General features: G+C 39.3%; 1 protein-coding gene across 3 annotated transcripts in view; it reads right to left on the bottom strand.

Annotated features, from left to right (window-relative positions):
- The window catches only part of BNC1 (basonuclin 1), a 75,134-nt gene that overhangs the window by 18,422 nt on the left and 31,916 nt on the right, over window positions 1-24,796 (bottom strand). The window contains exon 1 of one of the 3 annotated variants that reach the window (XM_017805124.1): window positions 2,464-2,608. The exons of the other annotated variants lie outside the window; for them this stretch is intronic. Within the exon in view, the coding sequence (XP_017660613.1) occupies window positions 2,464-2,472 (9 nt within the window). The 5' untranslated portion in view covers window positions 2,473-2,608. Of the gene's footprint in view, window positions 1-2,463; window positions 2,609-24,796 lie in introns of those variants that run through there. 3 annotated transcript variants of the gene reach the window in all.

The following is a 24,796-nucleotide window of genomic DNA, read 5'->3' as shown; positions in this document are numbered from 1 at the left end:
AGTTACCATTATTCTTAGGGTTCTGAAATGGTTGTAGGTGGTTCAGTAGTTCAAAGAATAAACAGAACAATTGCTTAAAAAAAAAACCCAAACCAACCAACAAACCAATCAATCAAAAGTCCATATATATTAAGTATATTAAAAATGTATTTTCCATAACATAAGGTTACTTTTTACATGTTCACTTATTGTCAGAAGTCTGATTAAGCTGCAAACTACTCAAAACTCTAGCATTTAATTCAAACAGAATTGCAGTTATACTGATTATAAAGAAACCCTATCAGCACTATACATAGAATGGTAAATAATCTAATTGAATACACAATGCGTGTTTCAAAATCCGTATTTTTCCCCTTTCTGTAAAAGAAGCAGTTCGAAAGGTATTCTTCAGTGTATATTGTTCTAATCACTAGAACAAAGCAAACCAACACTGTTGTTAGTAGTTAAAATAATGCTAGACCCCCTCTGCCCCATGACCTGGAATGGAGCGAGACTCCCCACTTCCCACTCCTCCAGCACTGAGAGCTGAGCCACAATTTCAGTGTTTTAAAAATCAAAGTACAGAAACAGAGACTCTTGTCTAACACAACGCTTGCATATTTTACAGCAAACTGAACTGTATTTTCCAAAAGGATGTTAAAAATAGAAGCATATGATCTTTTCCCACCTAGAATTGTATCCTTACAATTAAAGACTATTAGCTGGCATCCCTTTTAACCGTCAAACTCAGACAGTGGCAGTTCTATAGCCACAAAGAGAAGCAGTAAATGAGAAGAACATGTTGCTACACTGCATTTGAGAAAGTTTGGCTCCAAGCTATGCACTGATTAATATCAGATCTCCTTCTTTACTTGCCTCTTGACAATCTTGTCACATCTGGCTGACAAATCCTTACAAGCTTATCCAAACCAAGGCAGCCCAGATCATGCTCCGGGAGTAGCTTGAAGGAAGCGGCAACACCAGCCATGCACTGATGTGCCATCATGAAACTAATGAAGCTGACTTCACTTGCAGACTGCAGGAACACGAAGAAACACAACATGCCCCAAGGTTTTGCAACATAACGCAGAGTTAGCTCACCAAGAGATAAGACAAACAATCAGCTCCCGAGGTTCAAGAAGCCAAGTAGTTACATGAATTACAAAAAATTGTATAGAAATTGCTTGAACAACAATCTCGACTAAATGAGCACAATAAAATCCAACTTCAGATCAGATGTGAAATTTGACTGTTAAATGCCTTTCAAACAATGCTTTGTTTTAAATTAAAACAAAACTAGTTTATTTTCCCTCTCCCATATACCCCAAAATATCAGAATGTTGCCTGGCTTCCAGGTTATTCAAACTGAAAAACATTAAGAAAAAAAAAAAGAAAAAAAAAAGAAAAAAATAAGAAAAGAAAGAGGGGGGGAATAGTGTCACTTTTTATCCATAGGATTTTACAGAAGGATAAACCACAGCCTGTGTGTATGAGTAGTCTTCCCCTGGGTTAGTGATCTGCCCTCTCCTCATTTTTAAACCAAGAATTCCTTTCACAGAGCACTGGAAGTATTTGACCAATTAATAAACCAGAAAGTAAAATGCTGTATCTTAAACACATCTAAAAAACCCTCATTATGTATGACCTGACAATTAAACCGTGTTTATTTTTCTATGTGATAAAAAAATCAAAATAAATTAAATAACAAGTTAAATGCATCAGAAAACAAGACATTTAATGAGCACAAAATATTTAAAAACCCAGACACCCCCCACACACACACACACTCATACTCAAACCCACCCCCCCACATTCCCCCCTGCCCTGAAATACAAACAGACTGATCCTAAGAAAAGAATTACTGGCCTTATTTTCTGGATGCTAAATAGTCAACAATAAATAGTATATAAAGGGCATACATTAGACTCCACTTTAGTGGTAATTTCTAAAGAACTTCATAGTGAAATTACATTGTTGTCTCCTCTCCAGTGCATTTATACGTCACGATAATGATAATGTATCTGCTTAAAGCACTTGACTCAGAACACATCTGAGTCACAAATCACAGATTTTATTGCTATTAATGTATATTGAGGACTTGTACAATTAAACATTGTCAAGTATTTATGATTTAGATGCTACTGCTTCAATTGGAAAACAATTACACAAGTGATGGCTCTGCTTATTATAATCAGCCTGCAATTCTGCATTACTTACTGTAGAACAGAAAAGTCATACAGTTGTTTACAGTTCACGGCAGAAAGAAAACCTGGATTTTTTACAGAAACTAGTTTTCCACTTTCCTAGTATCTTTTTATAATTAAGAAATGGAGACTACAGCTCCCTACAGCTCTCATCTCCATTGTTCATTACCCAAAACAACACCATTGCAAGATTTTTTATATCTCCACAGTGCATAGCCACAAGTAAAAGTTGCACAGTAAAAACACACATTCATATAGAACTGCAAAGAACTTTCCTTACCTCAGACATTCTTACTGTGCTTATGTTTCCAGAGCTATAAAACAGTTTCCCATTCCCTCAGTGAGTTGTACAAAGAAGTACTGGAAACACTCCTGCCTGTACAAGTACTAAGGCAGAACCATCACACGCCTCTTTACTCTTGTCTGACTCTGAGCACCTCAAGGTCTGATGTATGCTCAGGCTGTGCACAGGGGAGTGAAATAAGATCCTCCCCCTTGGTGTTCTCCAGACCTACAGTACGAAGTTGTGTCTGCCTCTCACCTCTGCAGCCAGCTCTCACCTCGCTGCCCCGGAGTGCTGTGCTCCAGCGCGCGCCTCCAGTCGCAGGGCAGTCCCCTCACAGCTGGCTTGAAGAGGGCATGACACTCATCTTTCACAGAGATCTGATCAAAAGGAGTCACGGAGGCTTGAGGCGCTCCTAATGCAGTGCGAGGAGATTCTACCTCTGCTCTGGCAGCCTAAGTAATGCATTAAATCAATGCAGCTGACCTAAGGCCTATTACAGGGTTGTTTTTTTTTTCTTCTCCGAGTGTACAACTATCTGCAAATAAGCTGTGAGGTACTTACAAGTAAAATTACTTATTTTTAGCGTCGGAGTGTTGTTTTTCAAATTGCAGCTGCTGCAGTTTTTTTTTTTCTTTTTAAACATTTGCAGGTCTCAAAGGTTCACTGAGTGGGGTGTGCATTTTTTAAAGTTAAAACATTTCCCCTTATCAACTTACTTCTGAGTTAGAAATAAAAAGAATTTTATTTCTTTTTATGAAGTTGAAGCTTCCTATTAACAGAAGTACAGGTCATAAAGACAGGAGAAGAATTACTTTCTAGTAATTGGGCCAAAATCTGGTTTCAGTTATTCAGGTGTTGGGTTGCATTCATGAGTTAGAGCAGGATTTTTGTCATAGTCCTTTCTCACCTATTTAAAAAACCAAAACAACACCCCAGGACAAAACACTTCTCCCCGCTCTCTACTTTTAACTCCTGTAGATCATTTCTTTGCACTCTCCTAACTCAGGAATACACTGTACTGTACCAGAGACAAACATGAGCAAGTTGCACTGAACTCAGAGGGAATCCTTGTAAGAACATACCAGGACAACGTTTGACCAGATGAATACCGTAATCCCATAGGAAAGGCAGCAGGAAATAAGATGGCTGTAGGGAGAAGACAGCTAACATATTATTATTGTTGGTTTATTAGTCGTCTTCTACTAATCCTATTTACTATTTGCTAGATAAATGCACAACCCTTAAGGAGAACCTAGTTTACATATAGCCATGTGCTGGAGTACAGTTAATATTAAGTCCATGGCAGTAATTGGAACCAGGCCAGGATAAAGCCAATGTGACACCAGAATCTGGTTCTATCATGAACTGTATGCTTGCCTAAATCCCTAGGTTTCTCCACCCTGTACCTTATTTCTTCTGCTAAGCTATTGACCAAGATGGAAGTACAGAGAGAAGGATTTAGTTTCATAGAATGGTCTGCCAGATACCTCTGGCAAAAAACCACTGAGGTGTGAGAAGAGTCAACCACCACTGGTGACTTGATCCTTACCTAACAGAGCACTGCATGGAGGCTCCAGTACCACCTCTGGTCCCTGCAAGGTGCCTCAGGCACTTCCCTCTTGGGAACCGAAGACAGTTACACAGAGATTATCACTGGCCTTGTAAACTGAGGGGAAAACTGTCTGAGAAGTCATGGCCAACATCATCTTATCTGAGGTAAATCTTAACAGCAGTGTTTTAAAAGCATCTGTTCTGTGATGAGGACAAAATCTAGCTGCTCTCTCAAGATGATAACTCAAAGCCAAAGGCACACCTTGTTACTAAAATCATATTTCCTTCTTAATGAAATAAGCAGCGATGTAAGTAAAAAGGGCTCAACCTGATTGAGAATTCTGCAACAAAGGTGGGAAGAGTGTCTTAAGATTACATAAACTGCCAGAAGCTCTGAATTGACTTCAAAATGATAAGTGACTAAAACTTAGATGTGTGGAGAGCTGCTCTCCCCTCTAGCCAGTTCCCAGGAAAAACCTATTTACTAGCTAGCTGCCATTTGCCTGGAAGATGATAATTCTTATTAAATAGGCTAACTATCCATAGCAAACAATTTAAGACCAATTTACTTTTTTGTTAATTAATTATCTACTAAGAGTCTTTTATTTCAAGCATTGTTTTCATTATTCAAGCTTTTTCAATGAATATTTAATGGGAACATATTCATGCTTTGTTCTTTTTAAACTATTCACTATTTCTGATTAGCAATTTTTCAGTGTTTTACTATCTGTGCACCTTTTAGCAAAACCCAAAGATCTCTACCATAATGTGATGTGCAAGGCACAGTTTGTACCTACAGGTCATTTTCTAAAGAAATACTGGCATATTAACAGTGTTTTCAGTAACTGCAGGTTCAAGCCTGCTTGTACAGGGCACTTACCAAGATGTCTCTTGAAGAATGACCAAAATGGAAACCAGAGGGTGACTGGTTTAACTCTTCTTCAAGCACCAAAGCCTAATGGCAAACCAGTGTCTCATGGAAAGAAACAGAGCAGCACAAATGGAGATGTAAAACACAACAATGTTCATAGTTTTGAGAAGAGCTCCAACACGTGGAACTGACTATAAACAAAAAGCTGCTGCTCTTAACTGATTTTATTATCTAGGATATTTTAAAAATGGGAATTAATTATAGTGAATCACTGCAATGGAAACTGAGGGATATAGCACAAAGTGCAGTCCAATCCACAGAAAAAGACTTCTCCTGACTTTTACAATTCATTTGTGACCTGAATTTTGGTGTTTGATTCCAAAAAAGCATTCTAAAAAGAATATGAAGAAACCAATCAAGCATTGACTAAAATGTTGGGAATAGGTTTGGTCTTTGCTCTGTGTTCTCCAGGCAAATGGGTATGTAAATCCTAAATTTCCCAACCACACTCTACTGCTTCACACTGTTTCTACCAGAGCCAGCTGCACAATGGCATTAACCTCTGTGTCCTGCCTGCTTGGCCTGCATTCCAAACACAGAATACACTATGTCCCCTCTTACTTAAATCAGTGCTGGCAAAGATCTTAGCACTAAATTAATGCTTTGCTCGCTTATTGCCTTGGAGAGATGTGTGGATTAAAGGTTTCACTTCTCAGAAGACACGTGAAGCAACGGTCAGCCCTGTGATCAAACTGTTGGGCACTGGGTCACCTTTCAGGGAGAAAAGCCAACTGGAGTAGGAATTGCTGTCCAGGACTGAAGGCACACAAGATTTCAGGGAGGTAGGAGGGGAAGGAGGAAACAGACCTTGACAATGAGGAGAACTGATGCCCTGTCAGCAAGGCATAGAGACAGTTGTGGGTTTCAAACAACTTGCAAGTTTGAAGTTTTTTAAGATTTAACAAATCTGTGCACATGAAGATGAAAATAGATTTAAACTTAGTGTGCTGCAGCATAGGTTTTGAGCACTAGCTGAACTACAAATAGGCCTGCTAAAGGCATGAAGTACTTGAGGTTTCCTAAGATCTGTGGAAGAATAGGTAAGGCACTCCAGTTCTCATCTAAGCAACAGAGAACCCCAAATCTCTTGTTCAGTATTTCCAGGTAGGCCGATTTTGTAAGGTGGCCAAGCAGATAACACTGAGGAATAGTGTCCAAAACTGTTTTCCACTAACAGTTTAACCAGAGTTCAAGTATTTATCCCTATTTTGCTGTTTACATCCCATTTAGTGCAACTGGACAAATCGAACCCAACAAAAATAAGTTCATTGAATACTGTCTGCATTTGCACCTCTGCTTCAGCACTAATTTTCATCTAACTGTTCAATGCATTACTTTTCTTCTGTAGCTCACAATAGTAGTGAAGTGAGCACTGACCATTACAAAATGCTAATATTTAAAGTAGTGTGTATGGCAAACCCAGAGACACATCACCAACACCAGCACCACTGACCCATCCCTGTGAAACTCTGTCTCTCCACTGAGAGTCACTGGGATGGAGAAACTCTGCCATTAACAATTATGAAAAGACCTGCCCAAACAGTAAGTTTGTTTTTAACATTTATTAATGGTTGCTTTATGCCACAAAGTATTTGCCTCTGAAAAATTTGATTCTATAACACTTTGCCATCTAATAAAGTTTGGGTTTTTTAGGCTACATCCTTTTTCAAGACTTCTTCTTAGCATGAATGGTACCACATTTTACAACATGGTGTAGTTGTGCATCACACAGCAAAAGCTTTTCAGTGTACTGGTGTTAAGGACGTTACTTTAAAATGTGAAACAGAATAAACCAAGATACTTGATTCGACTTCTCTGAGCTAATCAGTACAATTGTTCACGTCATATCCTATTAATCTCTTTGCTACTGGAGGTAGTCCCGCTGATGATTCTCCTACCAAAGCCTTCCCCTGCTTCTGATGATTTCTATAATTGTGTGTTTGGATTCTCCATTCTTTGTGCAAATCTTTTTGAAGATATCTTAGGATCACCAGAAGGAAACGCTGCTCCCCTTAACTTGTTGACATCATTCATGTACTTCAGGTATTACTCTATTCCACTCATTTGCTTTCTAGTGTTTCAGTTTCCTCCCTTCAGTGCTCTTCTGCACTGAGCAAAAGAAACACGACTTTTAGCATATACTTGGTGACAAACAAATACAGCATTTTCTCCCTCCTAATGAAAGCAGGAGAGTTAATCCATTGCTCCCATAAGCCACAATGGTGAGTTCACCAGTTTTGTGGTAACTGGGCCTTTCTGTTAAATGCTTACAGTTTCATTCCAGGGTTTGACAGCATTTACAAAAAACTTCTAATTAAGTTTATAAGATCCTTTTGGAGAATTTTACAATTCAGAGCCTTAACACGTCTAAAATCTGTATCTCCTCTGCCAGCAGTGTTGCTTCTGTACTTTCTCCACTCTCCCCCAGCTTTTCAATAAACACCATCTGCCCCAATGGAGAGCCTGGAGCATTCAGGTAAAATCTCAGCCATTTGGGAACTCACTGGTTGCTCCTATTGTTTGTTCTGTCTTTTTACCCATTTATAATGTTAAACTAAATACATTACACCTTTCACCCTTTTGCTTAGTAGCTTTCTATACTTACATTTCAACATGTACAACCAAAGATTACAAGAAAAGAAATTATAAAGAGCTTACATAGTGACATTATCATCTTTAAAATGTTTTGTAAAGCAAAATTTAAAATTCAAGAACAGGGCTTCACAACCCAAATCTGTATTTGTAACTAACACTTGCAAAGAGGCCAAAGAAGTACCAAAATTGAAGTTGTGTAACTCCTGAAAATATATTTAAAAATACAGAAGTAGAAATATTTTATATATAGATATATAGATATATGCAGGGAACATTAAGATGGGAATACTTGCTACAAAAGTAAGAATCCCAACACAGTGCTACCAAAAAAAAAAGCATATTTAAAGTGACTTGCCTGAATCAGAAGTTTTAGACATGCACTAAAGGACTCTTTTTGCTCCCTCCTCGTCACCCTGGGCTATGAGATAGAAAACTGTCTTAATTACTGGTTCTGTTCTCTGCCTTCCTAAATATTTTAACTGCAGTGAAGCATGCAGCTTCTGTCTAAATGGATGGGAAAGAACAGCATCATTTTTTATATATGAGTGTCATATGTCTGAGATACTCTTTAGAGCAATATCTCTGGCTGGCTGGGTGAGATGGGAATGCTGCAGTGAGGACAACACCCACAAGGGTTCTTGGCAGCTCTGCCCGTCTTTCTTTGCATGGCCAGTCTAGTTTAGGGTGGGCTTATACAAAAGTGCTAGCAAAGAATAAGAACCTGTAAACCTTTGGGATAGATGAGAAAGACACTATCAAGTGAAATGCGATTTTCAAGTATTATCTAATAACCAAACAATAATGGGAGTCAAAGTCTTTCACTGTCAGGGATTAAGGTAAGAGCTGTATTGGCTACACATTTCCCTTCCTGCACAATTCTACTGACTGCCCTCTAATCTTGCAAGTCCTGTGAGGAGTTTAAAACATTTAATTGGTAACTCTATTATTAAGGAATCTACTTTGTCAGACTGCAGCTCCTAACAACCTTAAGTCTCTTAGAGCAAATCAGTTTTGATACTGATGTTTCTCAGAGGTGCAGCATTTAATCCTCAAATTACAACACAAGTTTTAACAAGCAGATTCTGCCTGTCACCAAGATTTAGTAATTAACAGAAAAATTCAACCCCCTTCCTAACACTAATGGTTTATCAAAAGAGTACCAGTAATTTCAGTTAAGATATACTGATGAAGCAGGCAGAAATACAATGGGGAGACAGACATGTTTATGCTATCTGATTGAAAGGGCTGAGACAGAATTCCAGAGACCTGGTGTTGTCATAAGAGGAACCACGACTGTGCCCTCGGGCCAAAGGGTGTGACATCAGGCCAGAGGTGTGTCAAACTCAGAATAAAATGCCTGCCATAAAACTGGTAGCCACTCATATTCACATGGGTAAAGCAAAGGAGAGTTGGCAATGTGACACCTGAAACAGTAAATGCTCTTGGGTTTTTTTTTTCCCAAAGATGACCGAGTCCTACCAATACAGGAGACCTTTCACCTACTCTGTGGAGCTTTGTATTTATTTTCACAGCCTCCAGCATTTTCCTTCCTTTTCATTGTGGGTTTGGGGTTTTTTACTGCACTTTTTTTTTTCTGTCCTTCTTGTTCTTTAATACCTGGTAGTGGTTTTTCAACCGTTTAAGCTATAGCATATAATAACTGATGAGTAACATTGCAGTAATACCAGTGGTGGCAATTTTGCTTTGTTTCATGGGAGTGTTAGAGTATTAGAGAGATGACTAGGACATGTCTCAGTGGCAGACTGATAAAATGAAAGATGAATTTTCCCTGCCTACAACTGTTGCCAAGTTTTAATCATAAACATCAAACAGGTTACAGGACACCTTTTCCCAGGCAATAAAATAAACGGCAAACATTCTGTATTTTTAAATGAATTTTTGGATGAAGAATTATTGTAAAAAAATTATTAGAGTGTATCTGCTGAAGATTCTTTTCCAAGCTCATAAGCTACAAATTTCTGACCACATGGTTGAGTCTAACAACCATACTTCAAGTGCTGTTACTCCTAGACAATTGATGCTTGTTAGAGACATATTTACCAGCTCTCCCACCCTGCTGAAGCTTTATGCTTTACACAGAACCTTTACTCTCAGTTGTCTTTTCTCACCAACATCCTCTTCTAATTGACTGGGAAGAAATTTCAGTTCCTATTTTACAGTGACATTCCAAGAAAACTTCCTTGAAAGGCTCACCCATCCTCCACTTAGTAGGTTGCTTTAAAACCACCTCTTTTACTAACTTACTCTGGACATGTGCCTGTTCTTTCTATGTCTAAAACACGTGTTGAACTCGAAGTTTACCCAGGAGTGAAAGCAGAAGGCATAGCAATGTCCTGGAGTAGCATCTGACTACCCCCTCCGACCGGGATAGCACATCAATAGCAGGATGGTTTGCAGGGAGCTGGTTTTAATGGACAGCTCCCAGGTGACACCAGGCAGTGCTGCTGCGGCAGCCGCAATATCATACACCCTTGATTGAACTTTGATTAATTTTCCAGACTTTCAGAGCCTGTGGCAAAAGGATCCACAGCGGCAGCCGCAGCCATTAACTCCATCTTTTGTGATTTCTCCTTCTTCATTATGTTTGGGCCTTGATTGAACTTTGTTCCAAGTTAGTAGCTTTTGGCTATGGACAAGGGAGATAAGACTTTAGAAATGGAGTGAAGAAGAATAATATGTGAGAAACTTGCAGTGAAAGCTGCCTGGGTAGTTGGCTGTAGTTTTGGATGTACCTTGATGATGTGAGCGGTGCTAACAAAATTCTGGCTAACACCAGTCTAAACAACACAAAGCATCACTTTATACAGTCATAGTCTAAGTGTCTTCCAGCATTTGTGCATAGTAGATGCTATTTTATTATGCTGAAACAATTCAAAGTTGATGCATTCAGATAATTAATAAAATTACCATTTGTGGACAAAGCCAGGACTTCACAGAAGCACTTGTTAAAATAAATTAATAGCCTTAGTGGCCTCCAAAGATTATTTACAGAGTTTGCTGTTAAATGGTGCAAACAACTATCCCACTATTGGCATGCTCAAAAGGACAACTTGACACTGCAGAGTCAGCCTTGTGTCTGTTACACTGTCATATCCAAAAAAGTAGCTTATCAGCAGCTAGGACAGATCCTACAGTTCTTGGAAAAAAATACAACTGACAATACTTTACTGAAAACATTACACTGAATTTTTCCAAAAGATCCTTTAGTGTTTTCATTACATTTCTCTCTCCCTCATTTTTGGTCATAGGATGTCTAAATACATGTCTGGTTTTCCTACTCTTTTTACAGTTAATGTTTGAATCTACCACTCTGATACATTCCCAGAATCACTTACATCTACTTTTATTGTCTACTGTTGGTATTTGCCAATGGTAGTATATAGAAATTGTATGCAGAGGTGGCTATAGTGATCTGTAGAAATTTTTGCCTGAACCTAGAAAAGCCCTTTCAAAGCCCCTTTCAAAGCTTGAAAACTGAAATTTACTGATGGGGAAAAAAATATTGAACTATTAAGGGTGATTCAAAATCCACTATGAATCAAAGATATACATGATGTTTCCATAACATCTGACACAATGGGGCTTTGTCCCTACAAGAGGCCTCTGGGCATTCCTGTGATATAAGCAATAATAGATTTGTCTCTGTGAAGCTTTGAGTTATTGTGGCACCTCCAATAGAGGCAACGTCTGAAATAATTTAAAACCTGGAAATAAGAGAAACCTTTTAAAAATAAAATACATACATACATATACATCTACATACACACACATATATAAATAAATATAACTTTTCCTTGCTTTAACCTTTTTATTCATTGCCAAGAAAAGCTGGCTGAGGAATCGGCATCTGCCGTGAGCCCTCATTTATTTTCCGACTCTGCCTTGCCCCATTGCCCAGGCAGCCTCTGCACTTCCCCTCCTCTCATCCCCTCACTGCTTTGCCTTCCTCTGAACCCAGGATACAGAGCAGCCTTCCAGCACAGAGCTCTTCTCTGCTTACAGGCTTTCCAGCCCCTTTCCTCCTCCTGCCAATCCCTGTCTCACTCAGTTTTCTGACAGGAGACTGCTTACATAGAAAAAGCAGAATTCCTCCTCTACCTGGTATTTTTTAGGCAACATTAACAACAGACATTTATACTGGAAATTATCAGCTTAAATGCCTTCAGAGTGGAGCTAAACCCTTGTCAGTTCAAACTGTATCTCTCTGGACACTAGACTTGGTTAGAGTGGCTGGGATGCTTATCTAGACAGCCAGCAACTTTGGGAAGTAAACAACTTGCGGGAATGTTTGAATGTTGCAACAGGTAGAAGCAATTCAAGAAACACAAAGTTGCTGTGAATTAAGTATTGTGTTGCCTACTGAGTTCTTAAAGTTTTAGCATGGATGCGTCTTGAAATGCACTTGAACCAGCACAAGCCTAGTTTAGGGTGAAGTCAGAGCTGCCCTGTTAATAACTTTGAAGCCCTGGACTGGTTACCAGGGGTTTCCCTCCGTTAATACCGTGGTTTAAAATAATAGGGAAGTATGCATAGCATGAAAAGTGGAAAAGAAGAAAAGTGCTTCAAGACCAACCACTTTTTAGTGGACGTTTGGGAACTCCTTGGAGGAGTGCCAGGGCTAGAACAAGGTGTGAAATCATACAATTATAAGAAGGGTGGCAGGTGTAAAACAGAGGTCTCTTATGGAGCAGTGGTCTGGGGCATAATATCTGCAGGAAGCTGACTGCCAGACTGACACAGAAGTGATTGAAGAAGGAGGCCTGGCAGGATTACCACAAGGAAGTAACGAGCCTTCAGGTATACTAAACACACACACACGGCTTGTGTGACTTTTCACAAACCTCCTTTTCTCTTTTATGTTGTCCTAATGTTAAAGTAAGCCATGCAGTGGTGGTAAGAAGGAGCCTGAGGCTCCTAGAGAGAAGAGCTGAATGGTCAGTGCCCTGTGGGATGGAGAGGTGGCAATACTGCAGCAGACCTGCTGGAGCAGCATGGGGTTAATGGCAGCTCAGGATTACTTTTGATGCCTTTTTCACTGGCTAGGACAGGTGGCCCCTCCTGCTGAGGGTCTCTACAAACTGAAAGACTTTATCCTGCCTTTGCATAGCCAATGTGACTTGTGTCCCTTGCTTGAAGGGAAGCAGGACCAAGCCCTGTAGCAGTAACTGTGAGACACTTTTATTAGTCCAGCCACATGCTTTGCTCCAAAGCCCCTGGCTTGTCATAAATTTTTCTGTGTTAAACTCTTCACCTGGGATGGCTCTACCATAAGCTCCTTGTCCAACAGATTATTAAGAGAATATTCTTTTTGAACTCTCTCTTCTGCAAAGAGGAGATGCAGCTGGCAACCAGCCTCTGTGACTTTTGAGTAAAGGAGCACTAAAACTCTAGACTGATAAGACAAAAACCTGAATAGGGAAGAAATGCTAAATTCAACATGAATATTTAGCGCTATTTTCTTTTGAATCACTCATGCTAAAATGAGGCCATGATATTGTCAACATAATCTTTGTTAAAAAACTGTTGCAATTTTAAATAGAAATGAAAAACCTAGTGTGATCTTTAATTATCTTTACTATAAAGAAGGACTACCAAAAATTGCCATTTTGTACTCTGAATATATTCAAATCCTCATTGGTATGAATCAGTTTAGTTCCAAGAAATGCAATTTATACCAGATTTGTAATAAATTCCATATACTTCTGAGCCCATTCTTTTCAAGTAACCTCAATGCATTTTATTATAAAAACACCAATAAAACATCACAACCCTCACTGTAAGCCTCATCTCCCTTTGACGAACTGGTAAATTTGTGTTTTAAACAAAATTATATAATAAACCTGTGACACAGACAGCCTGTCATTTAGTCAGTTCTGTGGCTTTATCCTCCTCCCAGGAATAGCACTTTCTCCTGATCTCCATTTTAGCAACTGAGTGGCAAATGCTGTTTATAAAACCAGTAGAGTACAGGTACAATCCCAGCCTTTACAAACTCTTTCTCCACAGACTTCAAAAAAGATGTCTTTGTGCTGAACCATTGTATTATATTGGCCAGGAAAGAGAAACAGCAGAGCCTTTGCAATACATCTATTAAAAAAAAAAAAAAGCTTCTTTAGAAAGCTCTAAACCCTCATTTCTAGCCATAGAAATTGTGCATTCTGTTTATCAAGATGCTTTCTCCATACTCCAAACTACATTACCTAGATGACATTCATTGTGCAGCATCTGCCTCACAGAACGTGGAACGTGTGTTTACAGGGAAGGAGGGGTGCAAGCTACTTTCATACACAGGTTTTATGATGTAAATAAGTTGCTGGAAAGCCAGTTTGTGACAATGCCATTATTTGGAGCTTCTTTAGTCTAATTAGGAACTGCCCTACACAGCCCAGCCATTAGCAGTGGAACACGCTGCTTGTTTTATGTACCAATTAAAGTGTTGCATCGCACTTTCTCCAGTCATAATTACAAAAACTGGCACAATGAGCACAAGTAAACAACAGTTGTGACCAGGAGTAGAGCACATACCTCAGGCATTGTCTCTCTAGTAAATAAATGCAGTCTGAAATATCGAGCATTTACCAAAGACCTGCAGTTTGCAAATCTCAGGTGACTTACAACCCTCTCCAGGACTGGAAATCACCAACTGGCCAAGACTTTCCACATCAAGCTCTGAACACTCAGCTAACTTTGAAATGTGGCTGACAAATAAGTGTAAAAAGTAACAGTAATCTTGGGAAAAAACAGACATCCATAGAAAAGAGCATTCGCTCCTCCCCTCTGAAATGAAACAGTTCTTTACCAGGAAGCACAAGTATCACTCAATCACACAGGCAGGGAGTGCAGAGGGGACACCAGGCCCAGCATCCCGCTGTGCTGCCTTAGGCAACAACACACCCAATTACCAAAGCCAGGACCTGGCACCAAGCAGTCAGAGCTGCCTAGCAGGAGGGACATTTGCACTGATCTCCTTTTAACTTCTCTATAAATATTTCAGATTTTTGTAAAAAAAAATTACAATAATTAAATTTTTAAAAACAATGAACTTGATTTTCACTTAATATTGACAGTAAAAATATTGGCAAGTTATTTTTCAATTACAAAGTGGAAAAAAACTACTTGAGTACCTCTTGGATCAAACTGCTTAGTCCATGTCAAAAATATTTTATTTCAGATTCAGGTGGTTTCTTTAAATTTAAGCATGAAAGGATTGTTAATGTTTTTTAAATACTTAAGTGACTTGTGTGTCACTTTTAAATTTTCACTTTACAGATGAAATTGCACAAAGGATGCCACTGAACCTACAGTTAAAAACCAAATGAATAAATCCCAACCATATGAGAGAAAGGTTTTCTCTACTTCTTGCAAAAAATTATCTGGCTCCTCAGATAACAAAATCACAAGGCCCTACGACCAAGCAGATATTTAAACTATGTCTTATTTTTGCTATTGAGGAAAAGCATCAAATAGACATTTGGGGGGCCTACAGAGAGCAATTAGCTGGGCACACTTTCCTACCCTGTCCCATCTACCACCCAAATCTAGCTCTGGAGAGACCAACTTTAAAACAACATGCTCTTTTTTCACAGCTCACGCAAATGCTTCTTTCCTTGATTCTGCTGAATATGATTTCATTTATCAGGGAAGAAAAGAAAAAAGAACGGAAAAAAAAGATGGCAGTTCAGGCAAAGTGTACACCTTCCCAAGTGAGAACTAAACTGAAGCCATATGGGAACTGAACTGAGACCAGTCATCATTACTGAGGTTAAAGCAAGACAGTAATCCACCCCATTTTAAAATTATCTGCACTATGTTTTGCAAAATTCATTCTGCTGTGCAATGATCTCATGTAGAAGAGTGATGGGCCACAGGTTCTCTGTGAAATAAGGACAGTTTATATTAGAAAAAGATATTCTTCATATCTTTATGTACAGCAACGCCACTACACTATTGGAACAAACGTCATGTGTTTCTTTGTTCACTTACAGAGCCATACAAGTAATTTTAGGCACTTCTTTCAATTACACCTGGATTACCAGTGATCTATTAAGAGCAGGTGAGAACAACAGGAGAATGAACTTGAAAGTGAAACAAAGCAGATTTTGGTGAACCATTAAATACCTTTGTGCTTATGCTCACTCATTTTACTATCATCAAAATACTTTCATCACTTCCACCAGTAATATGGTGAGGACACCAGGTTTTTCATGTCTGGAGACAATAATTGACGCTGACTACAAAAGTACATTGGAAAAGGGGCACAAAGCACTGAAGAAAAGGAATTACACTTGTGATGTATTTGACTTGCAGGTTTGCTTGATTTATTTACTAGGGTTTGTTGGGTTTTTTTGGTTTTTTTTTGGAAGTTCACTTGCCTCTCAGCCAAAGTTCTTCTTGGTTTTATCTATGTGCTAAAACACACATACACACACACTTCCATTTTAAAATGAATGGATGTGCTCCAAAGCACACCCCTGGGCAGCTGTTTGTACCCCAGAAAAGCCTGCATTCCTCTGACCTCCCTACTGTGCCTGTAAAGCTGCTGGAAGGGATGGGCACCTATTTTGATCTGCAGTGCCACATTAACAGGCACAGGATGTGCAGCCATTGATCCATTTCTTGGTGCCTGACAAAGACAGGGGACTTTATGAAACCATCTGACTGTGACTCATTTCAGATTAGCCAGAAGAGGTTGGGGTTTTTGGCTGGAGGAGTATTTGGAGGACTGAGCAGGAGCAGTGCCTGCTATGCACATGCACTGACTGTTCTTGGCTTGCAGGTTTATATACAGCAGTGCTCGTCCAGAGCTGCCTGTTCATGGCTGGGGAAGAGACCCTGCCGATTCACCTTGCCTTGGTCACCTCTGTGCAAGATTAATGCAGTGCATTCCTCTGAGCTGGGCTGAAAGTAGAGCAGGTGCAGAAAAGCATCTGTTTTCCCCCCGAGCAGAGAGAACCGATGTGAGCAGGCAACACCTGCGCACCGGCCGTTCCCTGGGTTTGGGGGCTTCCTGGAGCCATTCACTGCTGCAAAAGTTTCTTCCAAGGCCTGTGCAGTTCTAGACTCAATCATAAGTGATATCCTCGCACTGAAAGTACTGTCACAGCTATTAAGGTCTGCCAGGAAGCTCTTGTTCTAAGACTGAGGTAAGATCTCCTGGGACTGGCAGGCTTTCAACTAATAGTCTCAGCCTTTGAAATTCATTCCCTTTGGCAGCTTCCCAAAGCCAGATGCTAATGACCTTAGGCATGATGCAAGACCATTTTATTGGTGTAGTTTTATTTTTTTTTAATTTCTGAAGTAGCAATGCAGCCAGACATTTCTTATCTTTTGAGCAAGTGTCCATTTAAGCATTGCAAGTAACTACGTAACTTTTGCAGAAACAAAATCAACCCTACATGTAAAAAGGTCACTCAGTCAGTAGCATTCAACAACAAAGGTTTTGAAATGGCTCTTTACATTAAAAAAGTATGACTTTTTAATGAAGGTTTAAGCTCAAATACCTTTGGACTTATATACATTTATTAGACAATTTTCCAGGGAATTTGTCCTAATGGACTAAATGCTGACTTTAGACCATATTCCCAACCTTCTTCCAGGGTAGGTGATACCATCTTTCTCTCCCTGCCTGTGCAGCAGGATCTGCCCTATTGCAGAAGTGAGAAAGAACCCTGGGCTGCTCTGCTCAGGGCTGTTTCAGGGCCAGCCTTGTGCTGCTGTGCCATTAGTTACCTGCTTGTAAAGTTCTGAAGACCATACATTTGAATGAATGAAACTTGAATAAGCTTTTCTTAGGACAACACTTTTCTGACTTTTCTGATAATTAGTAAGGATCAGCAGAGTATATTCCTAAAGTTTATTCTGTCCAGGCTTCCTCTATCTTCAGGGCAGAGGGAGAGGCTCCTTCTGTGGGTGTTTCAAAGCAGAAGCCTAATGCAGATATTCTGCCAGCTCTGCACAGTACTCCACAGAATGTTGATACATGGGGCCTAGGAAGATTAGCTTCAGTAAGCATCATCTTTCCTCCCTCCCTTCTCTCTTGCCTCCAGACATGTTAAGGAAAACATTACTAAATCAAGGTAATTTCATAAAACTACAGATTTCTTAAATTCCCTTGAAAAGGTACTTAAAATTAGCTCCTAGTATGTTATCAGTGATAAAAGCAAGAACAGTGACTGCTCTTGCAGTAAGTACAGTAAGTTATAACAGGACACTAATATTGTGTGGTAAATAAATTTTAGTTTGAGCCTTTTAAATATCTTGACTGCTTTCTTGAACAGGCATTTTATAACAGGTCCACAAATGCCAGGAACCTTCTCAAAAATGAGCTCTTGCTCCATATTTCAATCAACTATCATAAATATAACAAAAGCAGCTGTGACTCACTTTCACAAGAAAATAGGCACAATAAACAGGTTTTTTATCCTGTTGCAGGGAACTTCAACTTCTGAACAGACAGACCCCCAAGCTAATACAGAACAGACAATGAAGGACTTACGTGTAAAATTGCTCTGCAATTCTAATCAGAAACAAAGTCATGACATTTTGATGTTCTCCAGCTTTAAACTTAAAGGAAATTGTTATTTTTGAGGTACACTGTTTAGCTTTATCATCTCAGCATTAGGTCATCAGTGCACAGACCATCAGTGGCATAGCTACAAGGATGCTGCAGCACTAAAAGGTGAGCACAGAAGGAAGGAGTGCTGCACACCACTCCTACAGCCAGGAAATCACTTTCAAGACCAAAGGGAGGAAGCAAAGTATATTTACAAAGCTTCATCTCTAGAGGTTTGTAACTGTTGACAAAATCTGTACTTTTTGAATGGGCAAATAATTCATCCAGCGACCTCTCTCTACAGTTCAGTGGGCTGCATCTCTTTATTTCCTCCTGGAACCTACACAGGTACCAACACCGAGCTGCAGTCAAAGGTTTGGAAAACAGCTCCCACATTAGCTGTTATCTGGAAATGAGGTAAGATCATGAGTTCTGCAAGTGGAGCCAAAGGCTGGAGCCTCACGCTGCATTCCAGTGGCAGGCTCCTGATCTCTGTGCATTAAAGAAATGTAACCTCAGCGGAGCACTGGGGTTATACTGGACTTCCTGTACTTGGCTATGAGAACTACAGTTTGCCACACTAATGGTATTTAAGCTCTTTGCAAAGGTTGGTCCCCAAAGACACGATCAGGGACTTGTCCTATCCTGCTTTTAGACAGGCTGGAGGAGCTGATGGAGCAGAGGCAGGCAAGCACTCGCTGTTAAATATTCTCTCCCTGACAGGCGCTGCTGCAGCACTCTGTAGGATTCTGATCAGCCACACTGCTTTTACAGATCAATTGTGGATACTTTCAGAGTATTTCTAATGATCTATTATTAATTGCCAAGAATTACATTCCAGTCTTAAATTCAGAGGGGAGAGAAACTGTGCAACTTTCAGCTGTCAAGGACAGTAATTCAGTACTTAAATCATAAGTGTCAAAAGCTGTAAGTGGACTGATTTATACTAATTTGAACAACCTTGTTCATCAAGATGAAATAATGAAAGAAAAGCAGGGAGAGGGCATTTGAGTAAACTGGTATCACTAAACCAGCATACAAGTGATTAACTCAATGAAATAAAGATGTGCTGGTGTTAGTATTTTAGTGAGAAGTGAAGACTACAAGATCACCACAAAGTGTAAAGAAACTGCATTTAGAAAAGGTCAAACAAAGGAAAAATTCAGATTTACAAGCCAGATCCTTAGTACACCTCAGAGCAGTATAAGATGACTGAGATCGGTCAAACCACGACATTTCCTGACTTGAGGTTTTGTCCTGTGTTTGTGCAAAAGAAAATGACAATGTTAAGTAGTAAATGTAAAGTAAAAACCTGACAGATCTGCAAAACAGTCTGCTGCTTGACTTTTTGGTTTGGGTATGTATTCCATGGCTGCATAAAGGAGGGGGGGAAGAAAGAAAAAAAGAAAAAAAGAAAAAAGAGGACTGGAAACTCCACCTGGATGCTATCAGTCTTGCCCAAGTAAACAGTACTGACATTAGTGCTAGCCTGCTGAGTGGTACAGGTTAGGAAGGGTCACAAAGGCAAAATGGTGACCAAACGTGCCTTGAGGTAGAGATGCTCTGGAATCTGTCACAAAAGGAGAGAGCTGAAAGCTCATTTTATCTAGAAGTCATTTCATTTTAGAGTTCAAAACAATTAAAGACATTGAAAGAGTTGTACAAACATGGATTACAGCAAGACAGAAACAATCTCCTTTTTCATATAAACATGCCCTCGACTACATGCACATGGTGTGATGTGCATTGTTCCTGAGATAACAGTGCAGCACACCATAACATGACAAGGGAATGTATAAGAGGGACAGCAAAAAAAAAACCATAAAAAAAAAAAGTCACGGGAAGTTTCCCTGATAATACTGAACAAATACTCATAGCCATAATGCAACTAAACATTTTTGTCTAAAGCAAAAAAAAGCAAGCAAATGTCAAAGAATTTAACTGTCATGTCCCAATAGCTAAATGAAGTTTTTTGCTGAAGTCCCTTGAGATAAACTTTCTTTTGAAGCTCAACTTGTTAAGCTGCACCCAAATTTGCAGATCAGAGAAATATCTACTAGTACACAATAATCAGTGGGCTGTAATAACTATTTCATGAGGATTTTTTCCACAAGGCTTTAAATTCACTTGAAAACCTTAGCAAGGGAAACAGCCTACAATAATTACTCACTTGAATTTTCTAGCTTGTTTTCTTTCTCTTCTGTCTACAAAAGCAACCCTGGAACCATACCTGGAAGCCCCAACTCCCAAAAAATAAATTTTTCCATATAATTTTTGTAAGAAAAGCTACACAGACAAAGGATTTTTTTCCAATATCACTTTCAATTCCCTCCCAATGTTTTAGCCCACACCAAGGAAACAAAATAAAGCATTAGTGATACTTGCACGTGGCATTATGCAACAAGACTCAGTGTTCACACACTTTGACAACTCCCCAAATCTACAGCCAGGATGGGAGGCTATGTCCAAATCAGAAATGAAACGGTTAATGCATCTTCAAAGGCGTGTTCAAAAAACACAGGGGAAAAAAAAAAACACCAAAACACCCCTTGAACAGTAAAGTGAAGTTCTGAACTAATTTTACCTCTCCTACAGCATGCCAGGAAGTGTATTACATGGCATTGGCGAGATACCAAACCTGTGACTCTGGGGGGATGACTGAAGGAATCCTCACAATTCTACATCTTGGAAATAAGTTCTGTGCTGGAAGGCAAAGCTCTGTAACACATGCCATCTGGTACCCTTTGCCTTCCTTTATGAAAAGGGAGAGTTGAGAGAGAAGCTGCTTCCTCATATATAGACCAAGACACGGTGGGCCAAAACCAGCTTGTGGTAAGAGCAGCAGGAGCAGCAGAAACAGCAGCTCAGCTGGTGCTTTCCTCTCCCAGTTGCATCTCTGCAGAATAGGGCATTTCCATAAGTCTCAGTATCAATCTGAGTTATCTCAGATTTTTATCAGGAAGCTTATCATAATAAGTGGGAGTGTCATTTGGCCCATTAATTGAAGAAGAATAGCACCTAATTGCATTGTAAATGGAAAGGGTTATGCTGAAGCCACTATACTGCAATGAACTCAGCTCTCAGCTATTGTATGATTTTTCCTTTAAAATATAATTTAAGCAAACCCCAAAACTATGCCCAAAATTTAAAATCAACTATTTTATTTAACATTAAAATAAGTAAATAAAAGCTCAACTGAAATCAGTATTATATCATACTCAGAAAATCCAAATGAGAAGCAATTACTGCTTCAGGATTACCTAAAGGATAGTTCAGTAATTCTTTGAGAAACACTTCCTCTAAGTAGCTGAGAAAAATTCAAATGCAAATAAGACTCATATCCAGACAGGTAAAGAAGTGTCTACCCTTCATTCCCAGTGCCCCAGTAAGCTGTCCTAACTTTCCTTTATCCTGCTAGGAGTTAAAGCAGAAATGGCCAGGAGCCAGTGTGAGTTAGCCCCAAGGAAATTCCTGCAGAGTAGCAGGAGGCACACTGGGGACGTGGCTTGAGCATTTCTGCATTCCAGCTCTTTCCAGTGGCTGTAATGACCCAGCAGGGCCATCTGCAGCCACATTTCAGTTTGGGCAAAACCCAACCCAGGCTGCTCTAACCTGGGGTACAGACCAAAGCACCCCCTTTGGCTGAGGAAACACACACTCAGTGATATAAAGCTCCTGTCCATGCATACCAACTCTGTACTGATACAGTGATTTATTTGGGCCATTCATTAAACTGTTGTAGGACTTGTCCCATATAAGTTAAAATTACTGTTCAAATCTCAAGAGACAAAGAACATGATAGGAAATCACCAGCATAATAAAAATCAATAATTTATATAAGACCTTGCAATAGTATTGTAACACTTTGTTCCATAATAAGGCAGTAAAAGTTATTAAACAAGCAATGTTTATTTATATTATGTAATATAAGCATAGTTTGTATCATATCTGGGGTCTATTTTCCTCTGAGTGCAAATATTTAACTCCCATTAATGTTAACAAGAGGTTACCTAGCATGTACTTTGGCAAGAGAATAAAAACTGAATTTTAACATTAATCTTAAGCAAGCTTTCAACTTGAAAGAATCTTGAGAGTACCTCGTATTAACACTATCTTAATTGCTCTGAAATCTGGATTTTGCGTGAAGCATATACACAGATAAAAGTAACTTGTGTTAACTTTAAATTGCACATTTTAGGATAATGGGAAATAACTGTGTGTCACCTTTCTGTAAACTGCGTAGCTTGCTCTGTGAAGGCACTGTTAGCAGAGACAGTGATAAAATCTTTGAAGAATTCTCTCCATTTCTAAGAACATTTTTCCCTAGCCTTGCTTCACAGCAGAAGATTAACTCATACTAGTTTTCACAATAAGAATGTGGAGGAAATTCCTATTGCATTTGAAAACAAAACAGCTTTTCTGGCATTCTCTATTTACAGCTCGGGGAATCTCCTTCCTTCACATTTGCACTCTCACTGAGGACAGTGAGGCACCATAGATATGTAGTGCAAGGAGAATCTGGCCCTTTCCATTTTGTGAAAGTGCTTTGATCATGACTCTCTCAAGACATCATTTTAAACTCGAATGCAATTGACCGCTATTGCACCATATGTTCCTTATGTGTGAGCTCGGTCTTGTTCATTAATTTTTATGCCACTACTGTTGGAATTCAGCCAGTGTAATGTGGAGGCAATTAGCAATGTCAGAGTGTTCATGCCAGCATATAATGAGAGAGAGAGAAAGAGAGAAACAGGGAGCTTATACTTCCTGCTACAGGCAAGGGTCCTCTTCAGAGGCTTTTCTTTTTTTTTTTTTTTTTAAATGTTATTTGAAAACTGAAAAATCTAATAAAAACAGACAGGTGACAAGAAATAAGAGTCTTGTTATAGAAGTCAAATTTACTCATAAAAACTCTCCCATAAGCTTTTTAATATGTTCACCTATTTTCAGAGGATGAAACCGAAGACACCCTGTGGCCTGATGACCTCATCTTCTAATCTTACAAACACTGTGGTCTGCTAGAGCTCTCTATCAAAATGCTTAGTTTTAGCCTACAGAAAAAGATGCATGCATACACCAGAACAGAAGTGTACATCAAATAATATGTGTTCCAATGACATGGCATTTACTGACCAAATCTGTGGCTTCTTGTTTTCTTTATAAAAACCCTACTACTGCAAATCTTGCCATCTGAGACTCAGGCTGTTTGTGTTCTTCAAATTTTCAACAGAAAAGAAGTATCATATATGACTCAAGTTCCAAGGAATACTGGAGACCTCACTAAAGTCTCCACCTCTTCCCATTCTAAGTGTCACACACACAGACGTTCCTCTCCCTGTTCCTTCCAGTGAGGAAATGGGCCAGTTTCACAAATAACTTTTGCCCTATCTCTGAATACAAATACACCTAACACAAGTGCTCCAAAGATTCTGCAGTATTAGAAATCTTCTGCCCATAAATCCAAAAGTAGGACTAGAGTCCTCTCTCTCACAGAATCTTCCAACTGAACTCCATATTGTTCTCTCATAAGAGGGAAAATAAAAAACACTATATATACAGAAGCCCCTTCATAGTTCAAGACTTGATAAATTTTGTTGTTCTGGTGTAAACATCTACATGTATATTTATGAAGCAGATAACTCAATAACCTGACTAATCAGAAGAATGGCTCAAGCTGCAAAATCTAAATCCATATTCTCCAATGGTTCCTTCTACTTCACATTGTGATTCAGACCCAGGTTTGGCTTTCACAGTCCATTAAGGAGACAGACAACTTTGAAGTTTGCTGGGGACACAATTTTCAGTTCTACAGTGTTAAATGGCTTAATTATCTATTTGCCTGTGAAGTCATTAGGCAACTCTGCACTAGTAATATGATTATTAAGAGATACCCCTCACTGCAATTATTTAACTAACAGTCACAGTAGCATGATGCTGCTTATGGTAAGGGTCTTGTGGCTCAGCGGCGGCCTTTCACTTTTGAAAGCTTGGCAAGTATATAAAGGTAGTTTGACTGGTCCACCTTAATTCCTACTGGATATTTACCCTCATCACAAAATTCAGAGCATCTGGCCAGCTTCGTAGTGTACAACCATTTTTAAAGAATCCCACTCTGAGGTTTGCAAAGGCATTGCTGCCCTGAATGAACACATGTAAAGAGGCTGCTCCAAAGCCCACTGAGATCCAAGTCATGGCTTATTGGGCTCAGAAGACATTTATGCAGTTTGGCAGCACGGCCTGCCCAGGATCCAGCTACTGTCATTTGTTCAAACTTCATGAGCAATAGAACTCAGTCACAGTATTTAATAAGTTTCTAAAGCAGCTCACAGAAGTGTCAAAAACTTTCTAAATTGGAAGAGTTTTAGTGAAACTTAGTCAAAACTGAATGTTTCAGTAGCATGGCATTAGACAGTTTCATTGAAAAGCTGGAATTAATCATTTGGCTTGAATTAAATAATTTTTTTCCAATTAATTTGAACTTTTATATTATATTTAATACTGAGAAATAGTTGTGGAAGAAAGCTGGGAACTTCCAGAAAGGACAGTTTTCTGTAGTCTAGCAGCTTCCCCATACCTGTTTGTGTCTTCTTCAGTTGATGCAGTAAGAGACCTGCATGGCTCTTTAAAGCAAGAGCAAGCTCTGCCTTTGTATCAAACACAATCTGATCTAGTCATTA

The sequence above is a fragment of the Lepidothrix coronata genome, unplaced genomic scaffold (assembly GCF_001604755.1).
Source record: "Lepidothrix coronata isolate B3197 unplaced genomic scaffold, Lepidothrix_coronata-1.0 Scaffold11, whole genome shotgun sequence".
NCBI classification, from domain to species: domain Eukaryota; kingdom Metazoa; phylum Chordata; class Aves; order Passeriformes; family Pipridae; genus Lepidothrix; species Lepidothrix coronata.
Note: the sequence above shows the minus strand (reverse complement) of the source record. Positions and strands in the feature narration are given on the sequence as shown.